Genomic DNA, 11,457 nt, shown 5'->3' on the forward strand with positions numbered 1-11,457 from the left:
GAGTCATCATTCAGCTGATAGTTGCTGATGACTTGGTTGAAAGCAGTTAATATGATGCTATAACCTTTGGTTATACCAGCAGGTTACTCCCAGCCCGTAATGGGAAGCCTGCAGCTGCAAGCACACACAAAGGACTTCATCCACTCTGCAATGCCAGAGGTCAGTTGAAGACCTCTGTTCCTTCCACTAATGGTTCAGACCATTAGTGGAGGTTCAGACCCCTGCCTGCCTCTTCTGAGCTCTCCTGACAGAAGCCTTGTGCAACATGTCCTAACAGCTTCCTCCTCCAGGAGCTCCTCCACCAGCATAAACATAATTTGTCATTTATTGGTTTTTAGAGTTTTTCATGTCCATCTCTCCAAAGGGCCACTGCCATCAGTCCTTTACACAAGGGAAGTTGCTCAAGGGTGACTTCTCAAAGTCACGTTCTTTGCTCCTCACGCACAACCATGTCTGTGTTACCTCCTCCTCCCTACACAGGCTGAGCATCTGGCCCCTTGGGGTAGGGACGCCATAAATGACCAGAGACTCCTCCCCCTGTGTCACTGGTTTTGAAGCCCACTGGCAGTGCCAGGACACAGCACCAAGGCAGAGTAGTACAACCCCTGCTGCCCAGCCTCGGGGGATGTGCTCACAGAATTCTACAAATAAGCAGGTTTTAATTTCAAACCAGTGTAGCAGCAGTAATACACTCAGAAATGAAATGCATCTAAAGACTTGCTGTCAAAATAGATTCTTTCCAGTGTATTACTTCAAATATCAGTCCAAAGCATTTAGTTCTTAATGGAGAGGACTAAGTGTTTTATACAGTTATTTGCACAGAAACACAGAAAACAACGCTGCCATGATATTAAGTATTTGGTAAATCTTCTGTTCTTCCTTTAAAAAATTCTTTATTTTTTTGCATAATGCTTTTCATTCACACAAAAAATGTTTTATTTGCATTTACACTTAGACCTCTGAAAATATCCGTTTTATAAAAAATGCATCTCTCAGAAATAACAAACTCTTAATTTGCTGCATTTAGGAACATCTAAATGAAGATATTGCTTAAACACTGCAAATCATCTGTGCTCTAGTTCAATATTCTCTCTAATCCAAGAAAAAACTTGTGTATTTATTTCTTCCATGACATCGTCTGTTGTTCTTCCTTTGACTGCCATCCCATGGTTTGCTTTGTCAATCCAATGGATTCTTTTAGGGGCTTTCATTTTGCTTGCCACACCTTCCAGCAATTGCTGTGGAGAAGACAAGAATGACAAAGTTAAAGAATCAGCTGCTACAAACTGTGCAATTCATAGTTGCACTCACTTTGCTTGTGCAACACGTGATAGGCAGCTCTTGAAAACAATCTGTGTGCACTTTAAACACGTGTTGATGGCAAAGATATGATGATGCTGTGTCCAGGAATGGAATTTCCTCAAAGGGGCCCTCACTCAAACATGGGTTAGCAGAAAATTAGAACTTAAAAAACTGGAATGGTCACAGCCCTGTGCAGGCTCCTTCCCCACAAAGGAATCCACTTTCACAGAGTTGTCTACAGTAGTAGAGCAGCAATAAGGGCCACAAGGATGATCAGGGGGATGGAGCACCTCTGCTACGAGGACAGGCTGAGGGAGCTGGGGTTGTTCAGCCTGGAGAAGAGGAGGCTCCGGGGAGACCTAATAGCAGCCTTCCAGTACCTGAAGGGAGCCTACAGGAAGGCTGGGGAGAACCTGTTTAGAAAGGCCTGCAGTGACAGGACGAGGGGCAATGGCTTCAAGCTGGAGGGGAACAGATTTAGACTGGAGATTAGGAGAGGGTTCTTTACTGTGAGGGTGGTGGAGCACTGGAACAGGTTGCCCAGGGAGGTGGTTGAGGCCCCTTCCCTGGAGATATTCAAGGTGAGGCTCGATGAGGCCCTGGGCAACCTGGTCTAGTTGGGGGTATCCCTGCTGACTGCGGGGAGGTCGGACTAGATGACCTTTGGAGGTCCCTTCCAGCCTGGGAAATTCTATGATTCTATGAATATAACAGCCTAGAGAGTGGCTTTGACTCTCTTCAACTTTCTCAGCAAACAGACTTAAGAACCAGCTCAGAAGGTCTTAAACATTTCCCCATGAAGAGGGCACTCCAAGGATCTGCTGGTTGTCAGCCTGACATTTTGGTGACAACTCCTTGCGAAAGCATCATGACTCCTTAGGAACTCTCCAAGCGTGGAAAATACCAATTGTGCAGTCCCAAATCCAAGCTGAATGGTTCAAGAATGAACAGATACCTACTTTGCAAGAAAACAAGGCAGAAAACCAGTGTTTTTTCATCTCTGCACACCTGGTCTTCATCTCTACAGAAACATCACTTTCTACCACAGAAGTCTGACTTGGGAGTAGAACTGCTTTGCTAGAAGAATTTGTCATAAAAATGTGACAAACGTGAAACTGGTCGCACAGCAGTGTTTATGTTTTGTAACCTGATGTGGTTAGAACAGAACAGCAAATAACTTGCTCCATCCATAGGCTGCTTTAAATTTGTACAATCCTTAGAAAAATACAAAACCCTTAAATCAGCAGTATTTTAGTGGCCCAAAGATGAGTTTGCTAAAGAGGATGATCAAGCACGATCCAGAAGTTTCAAGCAGCAACAGAAGGCACCCCCGGGCTTCCTTATGTCTGATAAAGTTTCCTACCCAAGGCTTCCCTTCGGAAGATATACATATATTTAGAGGAGGCTGTTAATCAAAGCCAGGCTTCCTTATGTCCAATAAAGTTTCCTACCCAAGGCTTCCCTCTGGAAGATATATATATATATATTTAGAGGAGGCTGTTAATCAAAGCCACAGCTGTGTGTACTGGTACAGATGTCACTCAAGACTCATTCCTATTCCTTCATCCTGCCCCTCCATAGCAGGATTTACAAGGGTACTCACTTTTTCACACATCTCATCTGCTGATCCTGAGACAAACAGCACCGGACAGCTGATAAATAATAAATCTTCATCACGGAGCTTGGACTGAAGTTTTGGTCGATGCAATGGGTAAGATAAACATATTAGACCATGAATGAAGTCATCCTCCTCCTCCTCCTGGCTAAGATGACGTATCACAGAGGCAGCAGCTCGTGAGCCCATGGAACGGCCTTTCTCCCATGTCAAAATAAAGGAAAAAAAAGTGTATCTGCTGTCACCTCATCTACATTCTCTTCAAGTAAACAACTCCTAAAAACAATCCAACAACTCCTAAAAACAATCCAACTGAGTGTATTTCAGTGTACCAGTAGTAAAAAATGTGAAGGATGCTTTTATTCATCTACTCAATGAAAAATATTAATCCTCATTTCCACATTTTCTGCTAAACTATTTGTCTGGTTATATTATGTTTGCACATTCCCATTTAAAAAAAGAAGGTGGCAAAAAGAAGATAAATGGAGAGGGAGCCTTTGCAATGCTGGAAGGAACAACAGCCTGTCCTGGAGTCAGGAGAGGGTCATATCCTATGCTCCTGACCCTTGAAATTCCAGATAGCAATGCTATCTTTATCATTTTTTCATGCAACCTTAACCTGCTCAAATTAAATTAATTCTATGCATCTTACTTCCAAAATAAATCCAGCAAGTGCTTATGCACACCTCAACATTCAGCTTGAAAGTAGAAGGGGAAAAAAAAAATAACAAAGCGTGAAGTTGTAGCATGAAGTCAGTCACTAACAGCAAGGGGATATCAAATTATCTCCTCAAAGAAGAGGCATATGAGCTGACAATGCTCTGTAATTGAGTGTTAGAAGTAGCTGATTCCAGTGGGATTAACTTGCATCAGGGCAGATTTGGTTTCGCTTACTCAGAGAACATTCAGGGTTTCCCGTCTCAAGTTATTCCTAATCACACCCATCCACTTTGCTTTTTCACATGATATAACTGATTTTCTATCTGCCACTAGGTTTTCTCTACCAAAACCCTGATTTTCCATTTACCTGTAGCTGGAATTCTTCAAGACCCACAGTTAAAAAGTACACATGGGTTATCAGAGAACCCGTGCCCTGGCACTTACAAGCGACAAGGAATTTTTCTCCCAAAGTACCTGGAAAACACAGTCTATTTCTCTTTCCTTCCACCTTCTGGAGAGAGATCTGTGGGATTGTGAGGGGGTGAACAGATCCAGACAGCCGTGCTCCCCAGAGAACGTGGTGAAAGCAGCAGGCTGGATGTTCCCATTTGTGACCCGAGAAGCAGCGCTGCTCAAGCGAGGGAGCCAAGCTGCACAGCCACCCCATGCAGCCACCAGCTGCAAGGCTGGTAGCAAGGGGACTGTTTAGTATGAGGAAGAGGAGGCTGAGGGGAGACCTCATCACTCTCTACAACTACTTGAAAGGACACTGTAGAGAGGTTGGTGCTGGTCTCTTCTCACAGGTAATTAGTGACAGAACGAGAGGGAACGGTTTCAAGCTCCAACAGGGTAGGTTTAGATTGAACATCAGGAAAGAATTTTTCACAGAAAGAGTGATAGGGCATTGGAATAGGCTGCCCAGGGAGGTGGTGGAGTCACCATCCCTGGCTGTGTTTAAGGGACGTTTAGATACAGTGCTAAGGGACATGGTGTAGGGGAGGACTATGTAGAGTAGGGTAGATGGTTGGACTCGATGATCCCAAGGGTCTCTTTGAACCTGAAAGATTCTATGATTCAAGGAGACACCCCAATGCAGATCTCCAAGTGGGCTTGGCACCCAGCTTCCCATGGCAATAAGTGGGCTGTTAATCAATTAATGAAGACTACAGAACCCTCTTCGTAAAGGAGGGTTCTCCCAGCAGACAGCTGAATTGCTTTCCCTAGGCAATATTGACTAGAGGGAGTTTATTCAGTTTGTTCCCAAGTTAGACAGCAAGCTTTTAGTGCCCACCTCAAACTGAAACCTGCCTTCACATCTGTTCCTTTCACTTCTTACCAAAATGAGACAGACTTTAAAAAATTGAGTAATTACAGACAGCTATCATTAGAAACAACGTGAGAGAGAAAATTATAGGTAATAAAAACAATACCTGCAAGGAAGACACCTGAAAGTTTATAGTCTTTGGAAAGCTTTAAGTATTCCTAAAGAAATAAGATAAAGAGAAACATTACAAATCAAAATGAAGGCAGTTCAGAGGTGGGGATTTTTTTTCATTTGTAGCTCTAAACACAAAATGGGAAGCTCTTTCAGCACTGCAGATTAAACAAATAAGAGATACACACAAGTTGATGTCTTGCTTTTTTTCACACAAATGATTTCATAACATTCTGCAGTAACAATATAATAAGCATAAGCAATTTCACATTAGTTCTCTGCAAGTCTAAAATTTCAGATGCCCTGTCAAGTTACCAAAATATAAACTGTGTTACTGTGTATCAATGTAGTTCTGGAACATGCAAGGGTTTAGCCCACCAAAAGGCAATGAAAGTTAGCAAAAATGCCCTTTACTGAGGCTGAGGTCATGTGTTTCCAACAAAAAGTTTACAACACTTATCTCTGGCAGAGAAGATAAACCATTCAAGCTGGATGGGGCTTTGAGCAACCTGCTCTAGTGGGAGGTGTCCCTGCCCATGGCAGGGGGGTTGGAACTAGGGGATCTTTAAGGTCCCTTCCAACTCTAACCATTCTATGATTCTACAAAGCTCAGCATCAACTTTTTCTGTTTTTAGGAGATAACTAGTCAGATGCTATAGTAGCAGAGGCCTTTAAATTACTTTTACACAGCAAAATATTAATAGAAACTCACTAACAACATTATGCAGCTTCAAGAAAGAATGGAGAACAGATCCCCATTAAAGCTAGCAAAGTCTAACCTCAAATTAATGTACATATAATCATAATGACATCATATAAATTCATTCCTTATGAACTGGACTTAGTTCTCTAATAAAACTGTGTGATGGTCACTACAAAACACTCAAGCTACTTTCCCATGCCCCAGTAGAAGCAGCTAATCAGGAGAGAATTTCCACTTCTACCCACCCCAGAACAAGATGATACTCTAAGCTGAAACATACAACAAAAGGTTACTCATTTTAACAAAATCTAGGTATATAAGAACAGCTTAGCAACATCAAAAAGAGACATGCGCATTTAACAGTTTAAACTCATTTGGAAAGCAAAGACTCTTTAGGTTCTAGGGGTCCCATATGCTACTCTCAATCTCTTTTGCTTCAACTCTTCCTGTGACCACTTACAAGCGACAAGGAATTTTTCTCCCAAAGTACCTGGAAAACACAGTCTATTTCTCTTTCCTTCCACCTTCTGGAGAGAGATCTGTGGGATTGTGAGGGGGTGAACAGATCCAGACAGCCGTGCTCCCCAGAGAACGTGGTGAAAGCAGCAGGCTGGATGTTCCCATTTGTGACCCGAGAAGCAGCGCTGCTCAAGCGAGGGAGCCAAGCTGCACAGCCACCCCACGCAGCCACCAGCTGCAGGGCTGGTAGCAAGGGGACTGTTTAGTATGAGGAAGAGGAGGCTGAGGGGAGACCTCATCACTCTCTACAACTACTTGAAAGGACACTGTAGAGAGGTTGGTGCTGGTCTCTTCTCACAGGTAATTAGTGACAGAACGAGAGGGAACGGTTTCAAGCTCCAACAGGGTAGGTTTAGATTGAACATCAGGAAAGAATTTTTCACAGAAAGAGTGATAGGGCATTGGAATAGGCTGCCCAGGGAGGTGGTGGAGTCACCATCCCTGGCTGTGTTTAAGGGACGTTTAGATACAGTGCTAAGGGACATGGTGTAGGGGAGGACTATGTAGAGTAGGGTAGATGGTTGGACTCGATGATCCCAAGGGTCTCTTTGAACCTGAAAGATTCTATGATTCAAGGAGACACCCCAATGCAGATCTCCAAGTGGGCTTGGCACCCAGCTTCCCATGGCAATAAGTGGGCTGTTAATCAATTAATGAAGACTACAGAACCCTCTTCGTAAAGGAGGGTTCTCCCAGCAGACAGCTGAATTGCTTTCCCTAGGCAATATTGACTAGAAGGAGTTTATTCAGCTGGTTCCCAAGTTAGACAGCAAGCTTTTAGTGCCCACCTCAAACTGAAACCTGCCTTCACATCTGTTCCTTTCACTTCTTACCAAAATGAGACAGACTTTAAAAAATGGAGTAATTACAGACCGCTATCATTAGAAACAATGTGAGAGAGAAAATTATAGGTAATAAAAACAATACCTGCAAGGAAGACACCTGAAAGTTTATAGTCTTTGGAAAGCTTTAAGTATTCCTAAAGAAATAAGATAAAGAGAAACATTACAAATCAAAATGAAGGCAGTTCAGAGGTGGGGATTTTTTTTCATTTGTAGCTCTAAACACAAAATGGGAAGCTCTTTCAGCACTGCAGATTAAACAAATAAGAGATACACACAAGTTGATGTCTTGCTTTTTTTCACACAAATGATTTCATAACATTCTGCAGTAACAATATAATAAGCATAAGCAATTTCACATTAGTTCTCTGCAAGTCTAAAATTTCAGATGCCCTGTCAAGTTACCAAAATATAAACTGTGTTACTGTGTATCAATGTAGTTCTGGAACATGCAAGGGTTTAGCCCACCAAAAGGCAATGAAAGTTAGCAAAAATGCCCTTTACTGAGGCTGAGGTCATGTGTTTCCAACAAAAAGTTTACAACAGTTATGTCTGACAGAGAAGATAAACCATTAGAGCTGAATGGGGCTTTGAGCAACCTGCTCTAGCTTATCTCTGGCAGAGAAGATAAACCATTCAAGCTGGATGGGGCTTTGAGCAACCTGCTCTAGTGGGAGGTGTCCCTGCTCATGGCACGGGGGTTGGAACTCCATGATCTTTAAGGTTCCTTCCAACCTGAACCATTCTATGATTCTATAAAACTCAGCATCAACTTTTTCAGTTTTTAGGAGATAACTAGTCAGATGCTATCTCAGCATCAACTTTTTCTGTTTTTAGGAGATAACTAGTCAGATGCTATAGTAGCAGAGGCCTTTAAATTACTTTTACACAGCAAAATATTAATAGAAACTCACTAACAACATTATGCAGCTTCAAGAAAGAATGGAGAACAGATCCCCATTAAAGCTAGCAAAGTCTAACCTCAAATTAATGTACATATAATCATAATGACATCATATAAATTCATTCCTTATGAACTGGACTTAGTTCTCTAATAAAACTGTGTGATGGTCACTACAAAACACTCAAGCTACTTTCCCATGCCCCAGTAGAAGCAGCTAATCAGGAGAGAATTTCCACTTCTACCCACCCCAGAACAAGATGATACTCTAAGCTGAAACATACAACAAAAGGTTACTCATTTTAACAAAATCTAGGTATATAAGAACAGCTTACTCTAACCTCACATTAATGTACATATAATGACATCATATAAATTAATTCCTTAAGAACTGGACTTAGTTACCTGATAAAACTGTCTGATGGTCACTGCAAAACACTCAAGCTACTTTCCCATGCCCCAGTAGAAGTAGCTAATCAGGAGAGAATTTCCACTTCTACCCACCCCAGAACAAGATGATACTCTAAGCTGAAACTGCTACAACAAAAGGTTACTCATTTTAACAAAATCTAGGTATATAAGAACAGCTTAGCAACATCAAAAAGAGACATGCGCATTTAACAGTTTAAACTCATTTGGAAAGCAAAGACTCTTTAGGTTCTAGGGGTCCCATATGCTACTCTCAATCTCTTTTGCTTCAACTCTTCCTGTGACCCAGAACCCCCTACTCTTTCCCCAAAGTCTTGTCCTCCCAACCCTCACACAACCAGCACAATTCCCAGGTTTCCCTTTCCTCTCAAAACTGCTTCTAAAGCTGTATCCCTTAATCCTCTTCTCCTCACCAAGCCCTATCTCTTGTTTTCATCCTAAATATTTCATTTTTTCAAGCTGTAAGTTTTCCTACAAAGCACCCTTGCTTTTTTCACATCCTTTTCTCAAGCTTTTCTTTCTCTCCCTGAATTCAAACCCACGTACTTCCTGCAGCTGTTCCAGCTACTGGCCATATGAAAATTGTTCCTGCTGTTTCTCGTCACAGCCAGTGCTCCATTTAGCTAACCATCACTTCTAATTTCCCCACTGTTGCTTGACTGATCTCTGGTCATAATTCAAGAAGCCCGGAATATGACGTCTGTGGATTTAAGTTTTGGCATAATTTATTTGGTCACTTCTTACCACAACTGCTTTGAAGGCCTTAGTCCTATAAGCAATGTTAAGGCCTTTACAAGTAAACCGCAGGCACAGAACTCCATGAGATGCAAGATGGGCTGCCAAGGACACTAAGTGAGGGAAATTCATATCTCCCCCAGCTCCATGGGTAAGAATGACTCCATATGTTGATTTCTTCTCTGGGACAGAAAATATAGCATCAAGATACTTGTTTCCAAAAGGTATTTTCACTTTAACCTAGAAATGAAACAAAAAATAATATAATTAAAAATGAAAACAAGCATGTTCCCAGTCTACACGTTATGACAAACAATCAGACAACTAAGAAAGAAAACAAAATTTCAAGCCCACTTTTATTTCTTCTGTTTAAGAGTACTAAGTGAGTAACTCTACCTCTGGCTCAAAGATTTTCAATGCAGTAATGGGCAAGTCACCTTATCACTCCACAGTCCATTAGAAAATGAAGCATCCCTAGCTTCAAGGGACACTTCAAGCCATAAACTGAAATGCTTCTTCCCTTCTCCGTATATCTATATCTAGCTATTTGAAAGCTAACTGCCATAACTGACTTGAATATTAATTCTTCCACAATAAGAAAAAAATAACTCTTCTATAAGGCTTAAAAATAAATAGCAAATACAAACTCTTCTAATTACAGTTTCCTACAGAGGAAAAAGTATTTTTATCTCCCATCTCTCACAGACATTATTAAATAAAAGAATTAAGGAAGCCCCTAAACATTTATTACAACCAAATTACTTTGGGTTTGTAGAGCCATATGGAGTATATAGGATTAAAAAAACTCCATGCTGGCAGCAACTATTTAATCCTGTAGCTGTATAATCCATATACAAGCTTGATTACATAGGGAAAAGACCAAAACAGACTATTACAAAAAATGGATTTGAATACACTAGTTTTAGATCTTACATGCAACTATTAAAAAAAAGAAACATAGGAATTACTTTTTCCATTAAGTGTTTAATAATAAATATTGGCAGATGTCACAAGATGCATATTTCACTTATTTGTATAACTGATATCCTAAGATAAGCAAGGAGCTAACTCTCTAACTAGCAGCCTAAGCCACAGAAATACAAGACACGCAGACACAGCCCAGCAATCATTTCCAAATTACACAGTGGCAACCACTCAGTGGAGCAGCAGCTGCATATGAAAGACTGAGCTTTCCCTACGGACAGGAGAGAGACAGCACAGCTTCAGGCTGGCAGAAGGCCTCCAGTCATGTCAGACATCTGGAAGAGCTGAATGAGACACAAGACCAGCTGATGTTGAGCTGAATGAAAGGGGGCTGGACAGCACATGTGCGTCCTCTAAGCAAAAAAAGAACACCTCAGACCTGGGATGAAACACTATTTCATGCCCACTGCTGGATCCCAAAGTCTCTCCTTGGCAGGGGTCCTACAGAGGCACCATGCAGGGAAGGAGGAGGTTGTCAGTGGCCTCATGGAGCTTCCCAGCCTCTGCCCAGCTGATGCAGGTGGAGGATGCCAGGCAGAGGTGGCTACAGAGATGGGCAGGAGCCTGAACCAGCCAGAGCTGCTGCTCCTTGACTACCAGGGCAGGCACCAGGCCAGGCGGGGCTGAGGGGGCCAACCACCATGTTTACACCGCTCCCGGGAGGGCAGGGTCGGCAGCACAAACCCCTCACCCCCCTTTCCCCAGTTCTGGAGGCTCCTCAGAGGGGAACGGCAGCTGCTACCGGCTGCGGGGCTTTACATATCCAAAGACAGAAATGCACACGGGCCCCCACGGGCGGCTGCTCCAGACCAAGCACCCCGCGGCCTCCCCACAGCAGCCCGGGGCCGCCCCGAGCAACGGTGACCCCGAGGAGCGCCCGGGCCCACCAGGCCGCAGGGCCCTCAGGAAGGTCTGGCCGAGGAGAGCGGCCCGGCTCTCGGCCTGCACAGGCGCTTAACCGCCCGCCGCCTCCATGAAGGGGCGGCCGCTTTCCGCCCTCCCCCCCCGCGCCGGGAGCGGCGGGGACGGACAACGGCCATACCTCTGCCTGCCCGCTCATCCCGCGCCCGTGACGTCCTGTGAGTGACAGCCCGCCTTCTCCAATCGCCGCCCCACTTCTGGGAGAGGGCTTCCCCGGGCGGGCGGCTGGCGCGGCGCTTGATTGGCCCACAGGTGTGCGAGGCCCCGCCCCCAAAGGCGATGGGCGGGGCGAGGCAAGCAGTCGGGGCGGGGAGGCTGAGGGGAGAGAAGGGTGTGGCGGCCGGTGGCGGTTGGGCGTCGGGGTGCGCACTGGGCCCGGCGGGGGGGCAGCCGACCCCGGCGCTTGTTGGC

At 43.9% G+C, this 11,457-nt stretch overlaps 1 protein-coding gene across 2 annotated transcripts; it reads right to left on the reverse strand.

Moving 5' to 3' along the window:
* Positions 1–780: 780 nt before the first annotated feature.
* On the reverse strand, positions 781–11,221 carry TEX30 (testis expressed 30). Of its 2 annotated transcripts, none has more exons than XM_014944216.1 (5): positions 11,168–11,221; positions 9,151–9,381; positions 5,008–5,059; positions 2,906–3,114; positions 781–1,238 (listed from the first exon to the last, which is right to left on the reverse strand). In XM_014944216.1, exons 1-5 carry the CDS (start codon positions 11,183–11,185, stop codon positions 1,065–1,067), a joined length of 684 nt encoding a protein of 227 aa, XP_014799702.1. In that variant the 5' UTR covers positions 11,186–11,221; the 3' UTR covers positions 781–1,064. The 2 variants fall into 2 exon arrangements, with proteins under 2 accessions (XP_014799702.1, XP_014799701.1); XM_014944215.1 differs by lacking the exon at positions 5,008–5,059 and adding an exon at positions 7,162–7,213.
* Between the last annotated feature and the right edge of the window lie 236 nt (positions 11,222–11,457).

The sequence above is a fragment of the Calidris pugnax genome, unplaced genomic scaffold (assembly GCF_001431845.1).
Source record: "Calidris pugnax isolate Ruff unplaced genomic scaffold, ASM143184v1 scaffold69, whole genome shotgun sequence".
Lineage (NCBI taxonomy): Eukaryota > Metazoa > Chordata > Aves > Charadriiformes > Scolopacidae > Calidris > Calidris pugnax.